At 42.2% G+C, this 23,819-nt stretch overlaps 1 protein-coding gene across 20 annotated transcripts in view; it reads left to right on the top strand.

The window, feature by feature from the left end:
* Positions 1 to 23,334, top strand: part of caska (calcium/calmodulin-dependent serine protein kinase a) — a 110,349-nt gene extending 87,015 nt beyond the window's left edge. For 4 of the 20 annotated variants that reach the window (XM_086123030.1, XM_086123028.1, XM_086123031.1 and 1 more), the window contains 18 exons: positions 2,592 to 2,669; positions 5,644 to 5,694; positions 6,093 to 6,173; positions 7,372 to 7,560; positions 8,520 to 8,598; positions 8,694 to 8,779; positions 8,858 to 8,926; positions 10,883 to 10,951; positions 11,375 to 11,410; positions 14,810 to 14,851; positions 15,118 to 15,314; positions 17,290 to 17,405; positions 19,502 to 19,582; positions 20,689 to 20,769; positions 20,841 to 21,043; positions 21,895 to 21,978; positions 22,136 to 22,162; positions 22,723 to 23,334. In XM_086123030.1, the coding sequence (XP_085979156.1) occupies positions 2,592 to 2,669; positions 5,644 to 5,694; positions 6,093 to 6,173; positions 7,372 to 7,560; positions 8,520 to 8,598; positions 8,694 to 8,779; positions 8,858 to 8,926; positions 10,883 to 10,951; positions 11,375 to 11,410; positions 14,810 to 14,851; positions 15,118 to 15,314; positions 17,290 to 17,405; positions 19,502 to 19,582; positions 20,689 to 20,769; positions 20,841 to 21,043; positions 21,895 to 21,978; positions 22,136 to 22,162; positions 22,723 to 22,899 (1,746 nt within the window). In that variant the 3' untranslated portion in view covers positions 22,900 to 23,334. The remainder of the gene's footprint in view (positions 1 to 2,591; positions 2,670 to 5,643; positions 5,695 to 6,092; positions 6,174 to 7,371; positions 7,561 to 8,519; positions 8,599 to 8,693; positions 8,780 to 8,857; positions 8,927 to 10,882; positions 10,952 to 11,374; positions 11,411 to 14,809; positions 14,852 to 15,117; positions 15,315 to 17,289; positions 17,406 to 19,501; positions 19,583 to 20,688; positions 20,770 to 20,840; positions 21,044 to 21,894; positions 21,979 to 22,135; positions 22,163 to 22,722) is intronic. The other 16 variants (XM_086123035.1, XM_086123038.1, XM_086123037.1 and 13 more) reach the window with 13 other exon arrangements.
* Positions 23,335 to 23,819: the final 485 nt, after the last annotated feature.

Here is a 23,819-nt window from a genome sequence, read left to right as displayed (position 1 = left end):
TCGTTCAAGACGCTGGACAATATTTGCAGTGATATACATGTGTTGGTGTTTTGTCTACATTGTTGATATTAATAAGTGTGTAATGTCTAAAACAGGGGCACCAACCTTCTTGAAACAAAAAGCTACATCTTGGGTGCTGATTAATGCATAGGGCTCCCAATTTGAGCCACACTTCTGAAATAACAAATTTGCTCTAACTTTTAATCATAGGTTAACATTCTTCCTAACCTTATCAGATATGTGCATCGTATCTCTTGAGTGAGAATGCAGTCTTATTTTCATGAAAATTACCATTTGGCTTTTGACATAGTGAGTAACCGGTTCAGAAAATTGATGGATATAAATGGCAAATTTGTCCACTTTGTAGTTCATACTTTAGATCACATTTTTAGACCTGGCGGAGGATAAAGGCAGCTTACTTGTTGGTTTAATCATGTTCAACCCATATTTTTGCCATAGTTTCGAGGCAGCACAATGGAATAGTGCTTCGGGCATCTGTCCTTCCAGCTCTGAGGTCCTGAGTTTGAATCTCGACGCCAAACACTCCCGTGTGGAATTTGCATGTTCACCCCATGCTGGCATGTTTTTTTCTTTCCAGGAAATCTGCCTTCCCTCCCACATTCCAAAAACATTAGCTTCATAGAAGACTCCAAACGGTCCATCGGTGTGAATGTAAATAAGAACGGTTGCTACTTGTATGTCTCTAGTGTATGTGCCAATTGATTGATTGCGGTGGACTCCTTATCTCGGCCAGATTCAGCTGGGATAGGCTCAGGCTCTCTCTTGACCTTAGTGAGAATAAGCGGCATAGTAAATGGACGTATGCAATGTGGTTGTCGTTGAAATGACTCCAGCCAACGTTGGGTCAAGTGAGCCATTCTCAGCTGGTGTGTTGCGGTCAGCAAGTAACGACATGCACAGCCGATATTTGAATTTATTTTCAATGTCAGGCACCCGATATCTTATATTTCATTTTACAACAAGGTTATGCTAATTTTCAAAGACAATATGGCAAAGTGTTGTTTTTAAATACGGGATTTAAATTCATGCTGAAAATCAGACATGACCCCTTGTGTGTTATACATATGGAATGACGTGGACCTGCACGGTTTTGGTATTTTTTTTTCCACTTTTGAACTTGCAGTGGTTGCTTTCCTCCTCTGTTTAGGACCCTTGGTGTAAATGCATTCTTAATGAGACTCTTGCGTTCGTTGGTATATTGTATATTCCGCATTATAAGATGCTTCAGAGTACAGTGATCCCTCGCTATTTCGCGGTTCGTTTATCGCAGCTTCGGTTCATCGCGGATTTTTTCAAACATCCATTTTTTTGTTTTGTTTTTTTGAAGTCCGCAAAAATCAGTGTCTAAGTGTTGTTTACTATGCGTGCTCCTGTGTGCACACTGCTCAAGCGTGGAAGGTCCACGTGGGGCACGTGTGTGCGTGCACGCATGGGTGAGCAGGTGAGTGTTTGTGTGTTGCTGAGAGAAAGAGAGAGAGAGAGAGAGAGACTTATAAGAACAAAAGCAGGTCTCTCCATCCTTAATTGTCTAAACAACCTTAATTGAAAAAATCATAAACACGGCTGCTTGCACGCCTGAGGGATCGCTGGCCTGTGTGTGTGTGTGTTAGTGCGCTCTGCTCAAGCCAAAGGCCCACGTGGGGCAATTTTTTTTTTAATATATACATGTTAATTGCGGATTTTCGTTTATCGCGGGTGGTTTTGGTCCCCATTAACCACGATAAACGAGGGATTACTGTATAAGGCACCCCTTCAATGAATGGCCTATTTTAAAACTGTTTTCATATATATGGGCACACGGCATTATAAGGCGCATAGAACAGAAGGTACAATAGTGGCTGGGGTTGTGTTATGCATCCACTCGATGGAGCTACGCTAAAGTGAATACAATACAATACAGCTTTATTTATATAGCGCTTTCACAACCACTGCAGCTGGAACAGAACATTTAAAATACCACGTCCAAGAAATCCGAATATTGATCATATATAAGGCACTTCGGATTATAAGGCGCTGTTGGCTTTTGAGAAAATTGAATGCTTTTAGGTGCGCCTTATAGTGCAGAGTGTAGGGTAGTTGAGTACCACCCGACTGTTGTGTTCCATTATTTTCGTCTTTTGTTGCACTGAGCCCTCAGCTGCTGCCTTTGTTGACACTCTGTTGACAAACATTGAGGCCTTAAACACACACTTCTCAGTGTAATGTGAGTCGGGTCTCTATTATTATTTTTTTTAATAAAATTACCTCTTGTCTGAGATTTAGTCCAAAAGATTTGTTGCACTGCTCATCACATATTTTTATGTCGGTTGTGAAAATGCAGAAAATTTCAGCACTATTAAAATATAAACATGCTGTGTATTTTGACCAATTTTCCTTCACAATAACATACACGAGAGCTGTATTTATGAATCAACTGCCATGGGTTTGATTGTGAGCTCTTCATTTGCATGACATGAGTTGAAATACTCAGATGCTCTTTTCGCAGAGGTGTTGATGAAGTGGCAAAACAGGAGAGATGATTGTGTTGTTCCACAAGCTGATGAATGCATGCGGGTGTTTGTCTTTTGCAGCTCTACGATAAGATCAACACCAAGTCGTCCCCACAGATCAGGAACCCGTCCAGTGACGGCGTGCAGAGAGCCAAAGAGGTAAAATGACAATCATTTCCATCAACATCTCTTCTCTTTCGTGATTTAAGTGGTTAACCTGCTGCCAATTTTCCTTTTCCACTGCACTGTTCCTACTCGGGCCTGACTCATTAATATTGCACTTTGCTCATGGAAAATGTAGGTTTAATTTTGCCCTGAATTAAAAAAAAAAAGTTTAATATGACAAATTGGCTTTTTGTCAGACTGAAAATTTCACCATATGTGTATGTATGTATAATTATTTTATTTTTTTGTTACTCCGTGAACCAAATCCCTTATGCAAATAATGCAAATAAAAGCGCACTGTTTTTCTTTTTATCGTTGGGGTTTCTCGTTCCTTTTCTACAGCGTTTTTCTTGTTGCCCTTACCATTGAATAAAATGTGTCAAAAATTCAGGAGAGCCTCATTCTTGTCCAAGGTTTCCCGAGGTCGTGGAAAACCAACAAGCTGAGCTAGTATGGTGCAGTGGAAAATTGTTACTTAAATGTCTCTTTTCCATGCTTTGATTTTGTTCATCTTTCTGGCTTGATGCTTACTAATACCTTAACTCATCAGCACCTATGTAATAATAATAACAATAATAATACATGAATCAACAGAAAAGAGCTTTGTCCACACTTTCTTCAGTAAAGAAAAGAAAATGCAAGGCTGTTGATGTTGTCCCTTTGATCTCACCGGTTTGTTTTGCAGCTGAAAATATGTCTTTGCCATTTTTGTATATGTTTTCATATATTTTAGTCATACATACAGAGAGAGAGAGAGAGAGAGAGAAGTTTGTGTGTGTGCGTGTGTGTGTGCGTGTGTGTGTGTGTGCGTGTGTGTGTGTGTATAAAATGTATTCATTTATTTACTTTTGCCTTGTGATGAACTTAAGTGACCTCCCAAGTGGTCTTTGTACGGTGCTGCCACTGACTTGCGCTCATTGTCTGTGCAGCTGCGGCACAGCCCTTTGGCCTGTTTGCACTGCGCTCTTCTCATAAAGCTCTTTGACTTCCCTCACTAGCCGCTTGATGCGCACGCGTACACCAGCGACACTTGCATTTGCTGCACGCTTACTCAGAGTTGCATTATGGTCTGCAGGGTCTCACCCCGCTTGCGTATAAATCTCAATTGATTGCCGTTTGCTTGGGTTGCTTAACGAGGCTGACTAGAGTAGGGGGAAAAAATTACGTTGTGTGTATGTCGCGTGCAAGCAGGCACGCAAACGTTAGTTGTGTTTCTTGTGTGCTTTATTGAAGGAAGGAACACGTCTAAAGTCTTGAGACGTGAGTGAGGGAAATCTATTCCAGTGAAACCTGGCTTTTTATTCCACACCAAATGATTTCTGGTTCAGTTTTGGTTGCGAAAAGTATCAAATAGAATAGGAGGCTTTTATTTTCATGACGATAGGGTGGAACATGGAAAAGCACAGTCAAACCGTGGCCGTCTTAAAAACTTTTAACTGTACAGGCATGCCAAATAATCACTTTAACTGTCATTTGCGTGCAAAAAATAAACTGTGACTAACATGCAGAGGGCAGAGGGATTACTGCTTCTGTTTGGGGAATGACGTCTTTCACACAAGTCACTTTGCATTGTGTTCAGCAGCCTAGACAGAAATACGTGTACCATTAGAGTTCAGTAATAAGTTCCATTTCTCCGGAGTCATCACACGTTTGTCCCCTTTGCCGTCTTGGCAAATACCGTATTGGCCCAAATATAAGACGGCCCTGATTATAAGATGACCCCCCTCAAGTTTGAAAAAATACCTTTTGAACACCAAATTAATTTTTATACAGAAAATAATTACAGTACATCTGAAACAAATGATTCTAACAATATATTTGAGAGAAAAAGCATGTTATTTTGCCTCATTCAAATCTTAATATCTGAACATTTAAATATGTAAACTAAAGTGCAATCACATTCGTAAATGAATGGCTTCTGATTTTTGAAATGTAAATTACATCATCACTTCTCCTCAGCTGCCGGTTAACCTGGCCAATCTTCGACCCACTTTTCTCCAGATTGTCGCTACGTTTCTCCATTTTCTTCTCTTTTCTTTCTTACCGCTATTTTTTATTTTTCTTCTTCTTTGTGACAGGGGTTCACTTTGGCCTGGGGAGTCAAGTTCAGCATTCGCTTCAATGATATCTGGCGCCATCTAGCGTCGTGAATGGGTATAATGTCTAAACCACGAATATAAGACGACCCCCACTTTTTCAGTCTTATTTCAATGTTCGAGCCAATACGGTACAAAAACCACTTGTGCAGTTCATTGCATGCTCACCGGGTCTGAGATGGTGAAAGTTTGCGTGATGTCACACATGTTGGGCAGCTGGATTTTTGCAAACGTTGATGGACTTAATTGCGATGCTCAACTTTCGAGGGTCCGTGATATTTTGAAGGCATTTTATGGAAGGCTCTTGTTGTATGATTTCCTCCATGAATCTTGAAAGCGCCGAGAGTTGTCTGCAGAAAAGAAGGGTTCACCGAGCAAAGATGCAGCAGACGAGGTCAGCAACTGTCACACTTAAAGAAAATTTAAAAAAGGAGCTGCCCCCCTAATCACAAACAGAATCGGTTTCTTCGAAGAGGGAGTACAAAAATAACCTAGGACACTGTGCTACTTGCTGCTTCACCAAGACATTATGGATCACATGTGCCGGCCTGCTCTGGTAAATGTCCGTTAGACCTTTCCCGAACGGGGCTCAAGTTCACTGCAGCTTTGGTTTCCTTCCGCTCCCACTGAATGACCTTGAATGTCTTGAGCCAATCAGGCTGTGCAACTTTCTCTCCTTTCTCACCAATAAGGTGCTTCAAACACTGCAGTAATTACAATCAAAGGACCTGGGCGTTGTTATCCAACTAATTGACTAAAATTAGCTGCTTTTGCTCACCACACTAATCCAATATCTCGCGGAAGATGACCTTTTTAAACGCTGTCAGTGCGCCTTGTGTAACCTGGTCTCCCTGTGTCTTCCTCCACTCAAGACCTTCTCCTCACATCAGGAAGACGGTGAAGCTTTGAAACATCTGGAATATGTAAGCGCTCGACCACACGTGCTACCGATGCTCTTAGATCCGTCGGAGGTGGACAATCAAGATGGGTTGTTGCTTGACAAGCGACATGAGCACATGATTGCTTCACAATGGCTTGTATTCAAAAGGCCCCACAAGGCCCCTCCTCCCCCGCCTCACCTCTCCAACGCCACATTCACCAGTCAGGCGCAACATAACTGGAGCTGACTTCCAACCGAGCGCTGCCAAATAAACAGGCAGGAGGTGGGGGAGATTTGTCGACTTTGGTGTCCAAACTTGGCGGTGGCGATTCCGGGGGCGGGTTGGGGTGGCATTTTTTTGTGAGGGTCAGCGAGGTTACCCAAGGCGGTTTTTAGTGAGACGACGATGATTGAAAAGATTCTTGTCCTCGTCGTCCTCAGGTGCTGGAAGAGATCTCCTGCTACCCGGAAAACCACGACGCGAAAGAACTCAGACGGATACTGACTCAGCCGCATTTCATGGTGAGTTCAAGAGCGCATGAACTGTTACCTAGTGAACAGAATGTCATCGTCTCGTTGGTGTTTTGTCTGCTTTGGTAAGAGACAATATCTGGAACACTACGGTGAACTCAAGGAATTTAAATCCAATCTGCTCCAGGTGGTTGTTGATATCATATTACTTTTTCCACAACAATGAAAATACCACAGTAGGACAGTTGCTGTGATAATTCAAGATATTGGAAGAAAAAAAACAGTTACTGGAACAATACTGTGTCGGCTATCATAAGTTGTTGAAGTCATTTGCAGAAGGGGAATTTTATCGAAACGCTCAGCATAAAAGTGCCAAAGGAATGGCATCATAATATTAAGTTTTGATTCGAAAGATTGGAAAAGTCCATAAATGACAGCACTCTAAATGCAATGGGTGCGCTTGAAATTTCAAATGTCCAATTAATTCTTCAATTAAAATGTACAAGGAATGAAAATAAACAAAAACATACATTTTGCATTTAATTCTGTGCTATCCATAATTTGTCAATTACGTGCATTTTAGGGAGCAGACGTTGATGTTTGTGCACCGATATCTTTTATCCTGATAATTTTCAAAGCACGTTTCTACTTTTTTTTTTTTTAAATTAACAAAGTAACAAGAACCAACTGTGTCCTTTTCCCACTTAAGTTTGTTGGCGTTTTTTTTTTTTGTTTGTTTGTTTTTTTCATGAATGAAAGAAGGCAATGGTGAAGTCTTTTTGAAAAACAATACAATAGACATACAAGTGGAGGATGCCCATTTGGGAGAAAACATGCCTACGTTCTTTACATGCGTAATTTCAAAGGCCTCCGTGAGAGAGAACATATCTTGAAGCAAGGTTTCAAGCATGTGAGCAGCGTAAATTAATCTGGTTAATGGAAAAGCCACTCAGCTGTCATCAGTGTCCGTCCCCGCCGCTAATCCCATCACCCTAATGTCACTGATTAATGCCTTGCCTCAAGGCGACGCTCCATAGCAAACTAACACTCCGCGTTTTAAGTTTTTAAAGTGACGATCAGCATATCTACTGGCAGTATTTTTTAAGCTTTTGTTGTTTTTTTCCCTAGTTTGTTGCAGTCGGATGTTTGTAAATCGGTAACTCCCTGTCATTGAATAGATTGCATATCACACTTTCTTGTGTGAGCCTTTTGAAGATGTACAGGTATTTGTGCTTTGATCCCACTGAAGGCGTTGCTGCAGGCCCACGATGTGGTGGCTCATGAGGTCTACAGCGACGAGGCGCTAAGGGTGACGCCGCCGCCCACTTCGCCTTACCTGAATGGCGACTCGCCTGAAAGCACCAACGGAGACATGGACCTGGAAAACGTCACCAGAGTGCGCCTGGTGCAGTTTCAGAAGAACACGGACGAGCCCATGGTGCGTTTCCACTCCACTGACAAAATTCAACTTGTGCTTCACCATTCACTATTCAACTGAGGCACATATTTTACATTAGAAAAATCACAATGACATACAGTATACTTGCCTGAATAAACATGACCTCATTTTAATTTACTCGTCTTATTTTAGGGTGAAATCTGGGCCTGTTGACCTCCGAGGCTAAACTTGAGCTGCTTCGGTGGTCAGCAAACTCCTGACAAATTAGGCACAACACTCTACTTTTATCAATAGTGCTGTCAGGGCGTTTTTGAAAATTAAATTTTCTATTCATTGTGCCGAGAACTCTCACATGCTCCTCCATTTTCACCTCTCCTCTCCTCACCGCTGCTTACTTAGCCGACCAACTCCAATGGGAGCCAATCATCTTATGCTAAACAAGCCCAAACATAATGACAGACAATCAATGTCCGCTTCAGGCTGTGACTGACAGTTGTTTCCCCACCCTCAACTACTCGAACACAGGAAGCCAACACATGAAAAGGGATAGAAACAACCCACCGACAGAAACAATAAAGTTAGAGATTAAAATTTAGATTAACGAGATTAAAAAGCATAACGCACTAAATGGGTAATTAATTATTCGCAATTAACACGATAAATTGACACCTCTAATTTTTGCCTCACATCCACTCGGTTAATGCTAGCATAGACCAGTCATGCAAAACACCATAGTGGACCTAATGGGAATTAGCACTGTTATCGAGCCCAGGTGTCAAACTTGTAAATTTACAACTTCAAACAACACACAGGCAGTAACATACAGTTTTTTAGCAGACCGTGTTCCTCGACTGAAGGCACACAATTCTAAATTCAGACGGCATCGTGGAAAATCCCATAAAAAAACAACAGCATAAAATCTTTGATGTAGTGGGGGAACTCCATATACATCATGTTTCAATTCTGTCCTCACCTTTGTGTGTTCTTGATGGATGTAGGGCATCACACTGAAAATGAACGACTCCAACAACTGCATTGTGGCTCGGATCATGCACGGAGGAATGATCCACAGACAAGGTAGAACGCACAATCACCTCGCAACAAGCCATTGCTGGACACAGGGACTAATGTGACGACGTCGAAACACTCCCAACTCACGCTCATCTTCTCAGGCACCTTGCACGTAGGAGATGAGATCAGGGAGATCAATGGCATCAGCGTGGCCAACCAGACAGTCGAGCAGCTGCAGAAGATGCTGGTGAGTGTGTGTGCAGGGGTGCTAATGATACTAATTGCTTAGCACGTGTCATTTGTTTAACACGGTTTGTTTTTGCAGAAGGAGATGCGAGGCAGCATCACATTTAAAATAGTGCCAAGCTACCGGACACAGGGCTCCTCCTGTGAGGTAACACCTTCCTCCTCCTCTTCCTCTTGCTCCTCCTCCTCCTCCTCTTCTTCTTCACTCATCTTCTCACTAACTGCTCGCCAGGGCGCTGAGTTTGTGTAGGGTGGATTGCGTGCGTTTCTGTGTGTATATTGTGCCCACTGGGTGACATGGATATGCAGCACACCAATTTCACAACCAAGATACCGGAACTTCCTCACTCCATGTCCCATACACCCTCCTGCCCTCCTTCAGTGTGCTCAAGGAATGACAAACGCTTATTTGCCCGTGTGCGCCTGTCCCCCGTCCCCATCATCCACACTCCCTTTTTTTTTTTCAACAAAAGTAGCCCAAAAGATCATGAGGGATCATCTATTTGTCGGGCAAAACCAAGGTTACAGATATGGAAGGTTGATTTTAAGTTAAGTTCTTGGAAATACGGAATGGATTATTCTCAGTCAACCCCTGCTGTTCGTGAGGGATAGGTACCGAGCCAGCCCACGAACAGTGAAAGACAGGCCACGGGTAATGGACACACATTGAAATGGGTTATTTTACAAATGCTCCCCACCCCAATAAAAGCCCCCAAAATAGCGATAAACATTCAACTTTTGAATGGTGATGTGTATTGAAGCATTGACTCTGAGTGATCAAAATCAGACAAAGGCAACAACTCTGTGCGATACTCAGTGCAGGTTTTTGCAGTACGCATATTGCTATTGGCTATTGGTGCAATGGCAATATTTTTTTCGATATATTCTGCGCCATATTGAACAAGGTTGCCGATGTATCTGACGTCAAAATTTTAGCAGGACAAATAAGCCCATTTGAAAGTGTGGTTATTTAGGATTTTTTTTTCTCGAAGATGGTGATATAGTGGCAAAAATGTATCATTGCAAAATAACAAACGGCCGTTTATCGCAGGGGATACGTTCCAGACCCACCCGCAATGGGTGAAAATCCACAAAAGAGAGCCTAGGAAGAAAAAGCTTTGTGTAGGTGGATCCCTTCTCGATGCTGTAACCACATTGCAACTTATTAAAACACACTTTTTTGGTGTGAAATTAAACTGTGTATCTTTATTTGGAATATCCCCCCCCCCCCCCCCCCCACAAAAAAAATCACACATCAAAAATATTAGAACAAGGAAGAAGATACTTTAGCGCCCGGTCTCATTCTTTTGTTTTTACAGTTCTACCAATAAGAGTCCGAGTGTACTTGCTTCATGTTATTTCTCACTCACAATTAAATGTTACTCTAAAAGTGACACATCAAACAAAAGATGATCAAGCATTGTGTATTTAAACACCCAAAGGTTCAACCAAACCATATAATTTTCTCGAACCAAAGTCCACTATCTTAATGCTAGCATGTAGCACAAAATGCCATAGGCAGGCTAATGGAATGTGACAGATGGCTTATCGACCTTTTCTGAACTGCAACTTTAACACGCACACAGCAGCAACAAACAGAGCATAAAACAATACAGGCAGGCATAGATTCTCCCAGCTTTGTGTGACCAACATCAATTACTCGAGTTTAGTTGGGGACCTTCTATCCCTCTTGTCCTTGATCCTAATGAAGTTGCTTCTGTTCCAACTAAGGTTAGTTAGTGCTATGCGGCATGTTGCGGCACACCGTGACTGAAGGCACACTCTAAAATTGGATTTACCTCTACACTGTAATTGGAAAAAAAAATTGGTCGCCTAATAATTATGGATGGATATGTAGCATAGTAATGGAAGACGGTGATCACATAAATTTTGACTACTTTGGTTCCCCCAAGTACATGTTTGCACCTACCCCTGTACTAGAAAGCTGTAACAGGCTCAGGATCACTCCCTTGTCGTGACGGTGTGAATCACGTCAATGCTGTGGTGCGTCTTGGCCACAGCGGCTACCCAGTGTATGTGCGAGCGTGTGTGCGCGCGCTTGTGTGTGTGCGTGCGCTCTGTTGACCTGTGTGTCTTATTTCAGAAAGAGTCCCCCACCACGTCCAGGCAGTCCCCTGCCAATGGCCATTCCAGCATTAACAGTTCAATCTTGGTAAGGATGCCTAGACCCCGAGGAGGGGGAAAAAAATGCCCTTCCCACTTGTCCACACATTTTTCAACCTTCCGTTAAGATGTATGTGTGTTTTTAATTGTAAGAAGAAAGCCTTAATGGGTCACGAGGTAGATAGTCCACATCAATCCTGTGTTGTTTTCCAAGGCCCTCTCATTGTGTCCGATATCTCAGTTCACAAATTGGTGTGCCTTTTCAACGCCCAATGTGTGCCGTGCAACATAGCTGACACCACACATCAGCTTGGCTATGCGCTTTGCTTGCAGCAGGTGCTTCTGTTCTTCTGGAGGAGGTTTTCTAATGTTCCTCAACAGGCCGTGACGATGCCTTTGCGATATTTGTATCCGACCTCACTGACCTGCCGTATGTTCTCTCTGCTCCTCGATGCTTTTTCAACTTCCTCAGGACCTGCCATCCACCATCCAGCCCAAAGGTCGACAGGTGAATATAAACGTTCACTGACTCCCACTTGCTTCTCAAGGGCCTCCCTTCCACCAAGCGGTATGGTTCGGTTTCCGTTTATGAAACTCGGCTGTAATTGCTTTGGGGCAAAGTACCGCGAGAAAACCGCAACATCGTCCATCACATCAGTCTTGCAATAATGGTGGAGAACATCGCTCCGCTGTGTTTCCTTCCCAGCCATGGGAGACCAGTTTCATCCAAGAGCAAAGTGCAGCAAACGGGTGACTGCAGTAAAACAGAGACTGTGCTGTGTAATAGTATAGTACCTGTTCAGTGGAAATGCAACAAGAACAAGTAGGTCCTGTGCAGTGGAAAGGAGGCGTTATTTGTCTACATGGAAGGGTTAGATGAAAGGTTATTGGCGTGGCTTTACGTGAATAACTCGAATCTGACAAAAGTAAGACCGAATGAAAATTAACCAATGAAAATCAGACATTGCTCTTGAATTGCAGTTACACCAAATTATAAAAATAAAATTAAATAAAATCATGAAACAGGCCTTGACAAAAATGACGGTAAATGATGGAACCATGAACTTTATATTTTGTTGCACGATCACTGCAATCAAATGATTTAGGTAACTTTCACTACGACGTGCACCTCACGACAGGTATTTTGGCCAACTCTCATGAGCAACCTGAACCAGTTGTGACTCAGGTTTGTAAGGCCGCTTTCTCCAGATGGCATGTTTCAGCTCCTTCCCCAGATATTCAGTAGGAATTAGATCAGGGCTTATTGAAAGTCACTTTAGATATGTCCCGTACGGGTTATCCATCCATCCATCCGTTTTCTGATCCGCTTTATCCTCACGAGGGTCACGGGCTTGCTGGAGCCTATCTCAGCCGTCTTCGGGCAGTAGGCGGGGGAAACCCCGAACTGATCGCTAGCCAATGGAAGGGCACACATAGACAAACAACCATTCGCGCTTACAATAACACCCAAGAACAATTTACAGTGTTCCATTAACCTGCCATGCATGTTTTTGGAATGTGGGAGGAACCCGGAATACCCAGAGAAAACCCACGCAGGAACGGGGAGAACATGCAAACTCCACACAGGAAGGCCGGAGCCAGAGTCCAACCCTGCACCTCTGCCCTGTGAGGCGGACGTGCGAATCATTCGCCCATGCCGCCGACCCGCGTTTTGCTCTTTGCCGTTCTTGGGTGTTTTCAGCTTTGTTTTGGGTCATTGTCCTGTTGTAAGATCCATGACCTGCGACTGAGCCCAAGCTCTTTGTGTGTCTAGCACACTTGCCTCTAGAATACCTTTGATAGTCTTGAGATGTCATTGTACAATGCCAAATGCAGCAAAAAAGCCCCAGAACACAACAGAGGCTCCTCCATTTTTCATAGTCTGGACAGTGTTTTTTACTTGGTACTGTATGCTTCATTTTTGTCTCTGAACACAGAGGTGACGTGCCTTGCCAAAAGGTCCACTTTTGTCTCTAAAGGACCATTCTCTCAGAAGCTTTGTGGCTTGTCAAAATGCAGTTTGGCAAATTCATTTTTTTTCAACAGCGGTGTTCTCCTTGGTCGTCACTCGCGAGGTTGACTTTGGCTCCAACAGTGACAGATGGTGCAATCTGACATTGATGTACCTTGACCTTGGGGTTCACCTTTAATTTCTTTGGAGGTTACTCTGGCTTCTTCTGTTAACATTCGTTTGATCTGTGTCTTCAATTTGTCATCAATTCTCCTCCTTCCTACTTGCGGATGTCCTGGGAGGTTGGCTATGGTCCCGCGGATCTTAAATTTTTTTAATAGCATGTGCAACTGTAGTCAGAGGAACATCAAGCTGCTTCGAAAGGGTATTAGAAGCTTTGACTTTTAATGTGCTTGTTAATAATTTTATTCAACTGTCTCATTCGTTTTCTCTGGTCCTTGTTGAGTACATGCACACCATACCACGAAACAGTGAACCACATTTCAAAAGAAATGTCTGATTTATGTCAGATAATTTTCATAGTTTTTTTTTTCATCTCGTCAGATTCAAGTTATTGCTCTGACCATTGTGGGGTTTTCTTTCACTCACAGGAGGGTATGTAGGGAGGTCGGTATTATATTGATCCCATAGGATATATTTTAGTTGCTGCAGGAATGTGAAGATGATGAAATATACTATGTCAGCATCGAACAGGGCAAGTTACAAGGACACGGCAATGACCGATCTCGACCAATCAGCAACCATGTGTGGGTTCACTAATATCTTTGCGGGATTTTTTTTTTTAACTAACATTCCAATTAGTTACCGCGCAGTGGAACAACCTTAGTAGTTAGCGTATATATTAAACCTTAGAGTCCTGTTCTTCAGCACGCCTTTGGTCTGGCACCAGTTGCAATAGTACTGCACGGTTAGCTTGCGTTGGATGGAGCTAAACAGTCCAGTCCACAGAGTTAGGTGGCATGTCACATTTGTTTTATGGAATGGGAAGAAAACGATGAATGCCTTTTTTAAATATGGTCACTTATGTTCACCCTAATAAGGAGAAGTGGAAGAGAAAATGGATGGCTTGGATACAACATGAAAACACGAGCCATTGCCAACGTCATTGCGGTGCAACCGAAGTGAAGTTTACCGCTTGGTGGAAACCCAGATGCCCTCTCCTTCATCCCCCTGCCAAAAGGGAGTGTGCCCCCCCCACCCCCGCTACCGCTGCTGTGATTCAAAGCTCATTCGACAATCTAAAGTCAAGTTGCACCCATCTGTGTGACGTCCTTGCTACTTTTATGTTGAATCTGTGACACTGAAGATTAATTGGTCATTATAAGGTCGTTTTTCACCGTCCCTATTCTGGACATCCAGTCTTTGGCCTTCTAAAATAACCCACAATCATTTTGCACTGACAGCTACATCAGCTCGAACTCTGTGGTATTAATGGCACAGGCATTGTTAACACCACCCACCCCCAAATGCCATCCCCAATGAAAAAAGCCCTTTGAGGTGAGCTTGCTTGGCTGCGTTACATCCATGCAACACTTTTTCCTAAAACCAGCAAAGCAAATCTTCACTAATCGTCATCTCATTATCCTGCCACCGTTTTTTTGTTTATTTTTTAAACACTCCACTAACCTTTGGCTAAATGCGGAGCTCACTGAAGTACATTAAAAACCTTTATGGCACATTTTCGCCGTTATGTTTTCATATTCAACAATGATTACTTCAGATAATTAGGTATAAAACAAATGAATACTGTCTCAGAATATTATTGTAGCGCTTTACTACATTAAAATGTCATCCTCTTTTTTTTAATTTTGGATGAATTTTTAAACACACTTCCTGTTTTCTTCACACCAGCAACGACACAACACACACACACACACACACACTTGTTGTGTACAAACATTTGTTTCCATATTTGTGATCCTTTCAAATCCATAGATTGTACCCAGACCTCCAATCAAGGACAAAATGTCTGTCAAGGTAAGATATGTGTTCCTTCGAAACCCCCGAACCCACGCCCCTCTTGCCGCAGGCAGTTGACAAACATGGTTTAGACCAAACAAAGCCTGTGCCGTGACTACCACAGACGTCGAGCCCATCCTAGCTGCTCCTGTCTTCCTCTCCGCCGCTTTCTTTATTCCCCCCTTCCAGCAGCAGCAAATCCTCGCCCAGTCCATCCTTTTTAATCTCACCCAACCGCCGCACTGTGCGCTTGCCCCCCCCCACTCCGACCCCCATCCCCGCAGATCTACGTGCGCGCTCAGTTCGAGTACGACCCCTCCAAGGACGAGCTGATCCCCTGCAAGGAGGCCGGCATTCGCTTCCGCGTGGGCGACATCATCCAGATCATCTCCAAAGACGACCACAATTGGTGGCAAGGCAAGCTGGAGAACACCAAGAACGGCACGGCCGGCCTCATCCCGTCGCCTGAGCTGCAGGAATGGTGAGACTGCGCGTGCTGCTTGCGCCACTGCAAAGTCACACAAACTACATTTTACTCCTGAGGTCTCTTTTTTTTTTCCTGCTTTTAGCAAATTTTGGGGTGCAAAATATAAAACTGATCTCAGTATGGAAATAAAACGCTTGGATGGAATAATTACAAGCGTTGGAAACTAAAAAATAGAACTTAGAACGCTACGTTGGTTGAAAGGTTAAGAGAAAAGCCAGCACTAATCGACTCAATCCCTGCTCTTCTAACTTTCTGTTTGTACATATTGATTATACCGACCTATTGGGAGCCGCACGCACCTCTCACCCCAGTCTCAGTTGTCTGTATACGTAGCTCGTCAGTCATCATCAGCTCTTACTGTAGATAATCGGTGGAATTTTGCTGACCTGGAGGATAAACTATGGAGAAAAAAAAACTTGGCATGCTAGAAAAAAACCTGATTGCAATTTTGTAATCACCATTTTTATTTTAATAAGCATAAAAATATACTTATGTTTCAAAAACATTTTCTGAGTGTAATTTTATCCTAACCTGCACAGATTTTTGCAGGTTCTTGGATGTTTAGGGTGATTTGTGGTCATTCTATGTTTGCTGTATTTACTTTTGAGATATTTGTCATTTTTCTTTAACCTGCAGCACTTTGAGGTGGGGATTAAACTGTACTTTTTATTTTATTTATTGATCTTTCACTTTAAACTTGCATAGCTTTATGTGATTTGAGGTCGTTTTCTTCTACCCTTTACAAATTTGGAGGGAACACGCTCGTTTTATTTTAATGTGCGCAGCTTATAGAGAATTTGCCGTAGTTTTGTCTTTACAGTGGTTTCATTTTCACCTGAAAGATTTACAGCAGTAGATTCTATCGATGTATTTTAGCCAGCAAATATTTTTGAGGCTTTACAGGACTGCATATTGGTACCTCGATTTAATGGACTAATAGGCGGCAAGGGTTTGTCCGTTAAAGCATATTGTTATTACTTTGAAGCACTTGTTTTTGCGCCCTAAAAATAAGCAATAGAGTACAAAATGTACTTTTTTTCATGGCCCAAAAACAGTACAGTACAGAACTCATTCATTCATTCATTTATCTTCTGAACCGCTTGATCCTCACTAGGGTCGCGGGGGGGTGCTGGAGCCTATCCCAGCTGTCTCCGGGCAGTAGGCGGGGGACACCCTGAATCAGTTGCCAGCCAATCGCAGACAGTACAGAACTATTTTAAATAAATATGATAGTGCTTGAAACTGTTCACAAAGTTTGAAAGTTTGTTGATCCAAACCTACCTTGCTGGTCCGTGGGACCTCAGGATCATTGCATTCATGAGTCGCGGGCGTATTGAGTTCCACCTCCACTCCGATTGCGTGCCATAGAGAAGGGCTTGACCAAAAAATAAAAAGTATACTGGACCAAATTCCGTACAGTATCGCATGTTGAAGGGACATATACACGAATGCCTGAGTAAAAAAGTAAATTCTGTCCTCTTGAACTGTGGTTCGACGTTGATGCTAAGCTAATGTACTGTATATGCTTTTTATTGCAAATGGGAATATCGGCCCCCTACCAACATGGCCGCCACCTCGGCACATCGATAAGCTGGATCAAGTCCATATTTTATGTCTGTGATAATGGAGCCTTAAAACACGGGAATACATGTCTAGCACCACAGCGCAATCAACAACAGCATCAAGTTCTGGAACTAACAAGCTTTTTGACAACTGCTGTAAACTGCACATTGGTTTGACAGTTTTGCACTCATTGTATGATTTTGATAGTTTTGTTGTGACATGGGTGACCTCTGACGGTGTTAACTTAGTTGCATTTTTCTCCAAGGTTTTTGGGCAGTATTTTCATTTTAATTTAGGCAACTTTGGGGAGGCCTAGGGAGGGTGGGGGGTTTCAGTAGTTTTAGTATTCAAAGCACTTGACTTTGAAAAGCAACGTTGTGGGATTTGACCTATGTGTGCGCGGCAGGCGTGTGGCGTGCATGGCCATGGAGAAGACCAAGCAGGAGCAACAGGCCAGCTGCACTTGGTTCGGCAAAAAGAAGAAGCAGTACAAAGACAAATATTTGGCCAAGCACAATGCAGGTATGCAAAAATCACACACGCATGTGCACACAAGCATGCCATAGAGAAAAATGTACTATTTGTGCGCATGTTGAGTATTTTTTACTACATTTGTTCGTACATGTGCAGGGTATTGGACAGTACATGCACAGTAGGGGTGTCCAACCGCTTTTTGACCGAAGAGCTACGTTTCAAGCAACCAACCCCGATGCGATCGACCCAAAAAAAAAAAACGACCCTTTTGCAAAATACTAAGAAAAGCGTGCTTCGGTTCATAATCGACACGTAAAACCACCCCGTGCCATCACAATGGATTTTACGTAATGCAGCGTCTGACCAAACGTCAAAAGGATGACGATGACAAGGACATGCTCAATCAACAACACAGGATAGGTCACTGTTGACCACCATTACACCAAAATAACAACAACAGATGGTGCTATGGGCTTGGCAGACAAAGAAGCGCGCTGCAGCCATCACAGCCAAAAGAACACCGTTTTTCAGTTATCGGATGTTGATGAAATACATTTTTAAAAATCACCAAAATGCCATATACCAGCCCTGATAATCAGCCCGGCTGATAAGCAGTCTGTCGCTCGTGTTAGTTAACATGCTTACGCTTTGCAAGATTTGATGATGATGCTAAGTTGATTTTATTGTCTGTATTTAAATGGTTAACATCAAACTCTTGAGTTGTTCGTTACATTTGCATGTTCTGATTGTCTTAAAATGTCCGCCAAATAGTTCGGATCAACATTGTGCATGCGTGTGCGGTTCCGCATGGGTTGATGTGTGTGTTTTGTGTATGTGTGTATATTAAACTGCTGTTGTAACCCTCCTGTCCATCTCTCTCGCTTGCTCCTACTGAACGACCTCCGTGCATGTAAGTAACCACGCTGACGCCACTCTCTTCATGCTTTTACTTTGAAAGCTCCCCTGCGGGTTACTTCCTGTATGTCGCTGGCGGCGTTTCACTTTGCTTTCCGTTGTTTTAGTCCAAAACAACAGAAGAGATTGAACCCGCTCTGTGTGCCTTTTATGCGTGTGCGTTTGCGTGCCTCGACGAGTTGCTAATCGAAGCAAGTTACTTTCGTATAAAACAGGGGTGGGCAACATTTTGGCTCGGGGGCCACATTGACTTCTAAAATTTACAGGTGGGCGGGTCAGCCAGCACAAGATACGGTACATATACAAAACTGCATATGTTGACAGTCCATACCAAACATCAACAGAACAAAAGCAGGATTAACATTTTTTAATGAGAACAGTGAAACATCTATGGTATATGTCCTGTATGAACGTCCAAGTATGTTAACAACATACAGTACATATTTGACAACACAAGCAACGAAATGCAACAATATATTGCCCAAAAATTGTTTATAACACAAAAACTGCAGCATACAGTACAGGTATATAAAAAATACAAAATATACAAAATAATAACAAACTGAGGACTATTTGCGACAAAATGAGACTAGTAAGAACTGGTGGTTTCCCTCCCTGTGCTCTGCAACTTCAAGTAACTGCGCCACCTGGCGTTGAAATGTCTGTCATTACAGGTTTAAATGAAATGAATGCAATCATTCGCATCGAACCTTAATTGTGTACCAACCTTCGGCAGGCCGTATTAAAAAGACAACGGGCTGGATCCCTAGTTTGCTCACTTCTGGTATAAAATGTAAATAGAGGCAGACATCGGCTCAGATACTGCAAGATGTGTTACTCTATCAGCCCCGGATTTGTGTGTATGCCATTTGTCGGCTTGTGTCGTGGACGCTAAGAACAACGCAGAAATGTTGCATTCAACTAAAATGAGAAGTCAGAAACTTCAAGACGGTATACAATATGTTTACAATCTCTGTAATTGCAGTAATGATTTTTTTTGCATTTAAAAGTCGGGGTTTGATTTTTTTTAAATTAAGCTCTTTCCAACTTTACAGGTTTCATGAATGCAGCGTGACGTCACGACGTCAAATGTATTTTAAGATAATTCCCAATGTTGACGTTGATGTGAGGCATTTTGTTAGGGAAAACTGTCCCACTCATTTTGTCTTTTTGTCCCTGACACTCTCACTCTCACTCTCATTCTTTTCTCTTCCACACTGCCCCTTCAGTGTTCGACCAATTAGATCTGGTCACCTACGAGGAAGTGGTCAAGCTGCCCGCCTTCAAGAGGAAAACGCTCGTTTTGTTAGGTGAGACCACGACCAAAGTTACACCTGCCTGCCTGTCTGCTTCCTGTAACCGAATGCAATCCATACTGTCATTAAGTTGTTAGTGCGTTTTCTCCATGCGTGGAAATCGGTATTATTCAGCTCGTAATTGACCTTGTTGTAATTAGCACATAAACAAACCCCAATTTTTGACGTATTTTTTTTATTTTCATCTGATTTTAAATAAACCGTAAAAGCGGTTCAGATCATGGATGGATGTTGTAAATTCATACGTTTGAGATCTCGACTGTGAATAATGAATTTCCACACGTAAATGAAAGTGATTAAAATCGCCAATCCTACAAGTTAAAAACCATAAGTAGGCTATACTCCAAACTAGGATCCTAAAACCCTCGGGCGCTCCGAAAATGCACGCTGACTGGGTCCATCCCACTGTGGGCCGACACGACTGCAGCAAGTTCTAATCTAAGTTAGCTTTATGTGTCCCTCAAATCATTTTTGAAAATTTGACCTAGATTTTTTTTTTTGGGGGGCATCAGATTTTTTTAGATCTTTTCATGAGTTGTTTTTAAGTTTGACCTATAAAAGCTCGTGCAATACGCTATTTATTTTGTAATTCATAGCTATGACGTTTCAGAAAAAAATTCCACCTGTTGCTGAACCTCGAACCCTTCACGCATAAATATGTTTAATGTATTTAATTATTACGAGTAGTTGTGGTAGCAGCAGTAGAAGTGTCATTGTTTTATTATTAGGATAACCTGAGGGGCTGCAGAAGAAATGAAGACAGATTTGATTTCACCCCCCCCCCCCCCAAAAAATGATCTCGAAAAGTTTAACAATGATTATATTTACTTGAAGATAAATAATGGTTCAGAAATCGTAATTAAAAATATAAATTCTGCCAGGATTGATGATAATCATTTCGTGTCTATTTTTAATGTATTTTTTTAAACATCTGAAAATAAAATGACAAACACTATATAGTAAAATAAAATAAAAAAAATTTTTTAAAGAAATGTTTCTAAATAGGTAGTTATATACAGTTTTGTTCTTGACGTTAATTTTAAAAATGTCAACTTTAAATGATGCGCTGCATAGTTTGTCGTTGAAATGGTGTTTTCCAGGTGCTCACGGTGTGGGCAGGAGACACATCAAAAACACGCTCATCACCAAGCACCCCGATAGATTCGCCTATCCCATCCCACGTGAGACACACACACACACACTCCTCTCTCTTTGTGGAAGTGTTAAAACTCTCTGGCGCACGCCCCCGCAGATACGACAAGACCTCCGAAGAAGGACGAGGAGAACGGCAAGAACTACTACTTCGTGTCGCACGAGCAGATGATGCAGGACATCAGCAACAACGAGTACCTGGAGTACGGCAGCCACGAGGACGCCATGTACGGCACGCGCCTGGAGACCATTCGCAACATCCACCAGCAGGGACTGGTCGCCATCCTGGATGTTGAGCCGCAGGTCTGTGTCGACGCTTAATGCGGATGTCCCACTCATGGACAACATCAAAATATGACGTGAAAAATAAGAAGAGAGGTTTATGACAACTTTTAAATAAGAATCAAATCTTTTTTTTAATCGATAGTATTTTTTGTTAAGTTATGTGCGAGGGGGGATCTAAAGAGACAGGAAAATAAGGTAATTAACCCTTTCATGCACCCTGCAACCCGATAACATGATAAGATGTCCACTGTAGTAACCGCGGTACCTAAAACGGTTAAATTACTAAATTAGGCCAAACTACATTATATAAGAATAAAGATGTTAAAATAATTGTTCTAATCAATATTTAGGTCATGGGGGGGAAATACAAAAAAAAGATATACTGTATACATATTGAGTCATATTTATGAATTCAGGGTTAGGTTCAGCAACAGGTGGACTTTTCTAAAATATCACAGCTATAAATGATACAATCCGTATTGTGCAAGCTTTTCTAGGTCAAACTTTCAAACAACTCATTAAAATATCCCCCCCCCCCCAAAATTTTGAAATGTGTCCAAAAAGATGTCAAGGGACACATCAAGCCATTGCAGTTGACCAGTGTTATTTAAAAATACTATGATTCCAATTCTAATTCGTTATACCATAATTCCAGGGGTGGGGGGTTGGGGGGTATTACAAACGGAAAAGTGTCATAACCGGAGAAAAATATTTTTTTTTCAAGAATTTGTATCAAGAGGAAAATGTTTTACAGTTTCCTCTTTACAGTTTCACAAATTTAACATAATTGCAGTTTTGCAAGAAAAATCTGAGCAAATGAAAATGAAATCTCGCGCGCGCACACACGTTTTGTGGGTGTTTTCGGACAGGCACTGAAAGTCCTTCGCACGGCCGAGTTTGCCCCATACGTAGTCTTCATTGCTGCACCAACCATCACGCCGGGCATCGACGAGGTAAATCATATCACACACACGCACGCTTTCGTGAATTTACATGTGAAAGTATGAGCACGTCCTTGCATGCACGTGTGCATGTGTCTGCATGTGTGTTTGATGGCTGCTTTATCTTTGCACACAATGCATGCATGTTTCTATGGGCCCCCACCCGCAGACGCCCAGGTGGTGTCGCGCACTGCCAGTAAGTATTTTGCAACCCGACACCTGCTAGCCAATAGTTTTTGAAAGTGTGTGTTGTCTTGTCTAGTGTGTGTGTGTGTGTGTGTGTGTGTGTGTGTATGGGGGGTGTAAAAAGCAAAAAGGAATAACTAACTTTTCATGAGTCGTAAGAATAAAAATTATATCAATCTCGCCATAATATTGTGATAGGGAAAATAACATTTCATTTTTCAAGATTTATAGTCAATCTTCTCATTTTCCAAGAGTGAAGTTGTAGTGTAATGTTGGGAGAAAGTTGGAATTCAAAAAGGTATAAGTTACACACACACACCAAAAAAGTAACGACTTCACACAAATTAACTGAAGATATAAAGTGACATAAATGTTGGAATATTAAAGTGGGGGGGAGTCATGATTTTCATTATTACGAGTGTGTCAGAAAAACACTGTTTTGAGTTGTCATATTACAATAAAATGTATGAAAAGAATTGTCATTTTACAACAATAAAGTAGCAACAGAACATTATGAAAAGTTGGACTATTATTGACTTGCTTTTACTTTGGCCTCCCCCACTCGCTCAGGACGAGTCCTTGCAGCGCCTTCAGAAGGAGTCGGAGATCCTGCAGAAGACGTACGCGCACTATTTCGACCAGACCATCATCAACAACGAGATCGACGACACCATCTGCCACCTGGAAGAGGCCGTGGAGCTGGTGTGCAACAGCGGCCAGTGGGTGCCCGTCTCATGGGTCTACTGAAGTCCAAACCCTCCCTGGCGCTATCGCCATCGTCGTCTGAGAACCACCTGGCCATCGTCATCGTGGTGTTGTACTATAAAATGAATATTGTCTGTCTGTACCGGCCGGCTAGGAACTTTTTTACTAGTTGTTTCTTTTCAGGAGATGAGTCCCGTTGTGTCGCCCCGCCCCCACACCCCAAAAAAAGCACACAAACATACTTCGACCCTCATTATTTATTCATCCCACCTGTTTTTTTTTTTTTTTGGGTTGTTTTTTAATCCTCTCACTCCACTGACTTGGACTTTCTAAATAAATCCATACATGTGTTGTTGTTATACTGAAGGGAAAAAAAAGCGGATGAATCATGCATGTGGACGATTTTGGTCAGTGTTCCTCGTGTCCATCTGTAAAAAGAAAAAAAAACAATAATAATAAAGAAATTGTCAAAGATGATAGTCATGTTCCAGCTGTGTAAGATCCTGGAAGGTGATTGGCTGGATGTCCTCCTATGCACACGTCCCTGCTGTCATGCCGGACATTGTGAGGTGTCCGTCAACATGTTTGTCATAAGGTGTCTTAACTTTTTTATCTTGCAAATGTGCTTTGGCTTTCAACATGGCCCCTTTTTGTGTGGGGAAAAAAAAGGTGTATGCCCGCGCAAGGTGAGGCAGCGTTATCTTGAGATCTCGACTGGTTCAAAATATATTTCCTTTCATATATCGGACTAATCAACTTTGGAGTTTTTTGTTGTTTGTTAGGGGGGGGTTTTGTTTTGTTTTGGGATGTTTTTGTTGCAATGCTACGTTCGAGGAAAATGTGCATTTGGAGCAAAAAAAAGCATGCTTCATGAGAAATAATCTTACGGCAGGGGGAAAAATTACATGGGATGATTTTTTACTCAACATTTTTTTTAGAGGAAATAAGTGGAATATTATGGG

Source organism: Hippocampus guttulatus, chromosome 11, assembly GCF_054856545.1.
Source record: "Hippocampus guttulatus isolate MCC_2025c chromosome 11, RoL_Hgut_1.0, whole genome shotgun sequence".
Taxonomy (NCBI): domain Eukaryota; kingdom Metazoa; phylum Chordata; class Actinopteri; order Syngnathiformes; family Syngnathidae; genus Hippocampus; species Hippocampus guttulatus.
This window is presented reverse-complemented; position numbering and strand designations above follow the sequence as displayed.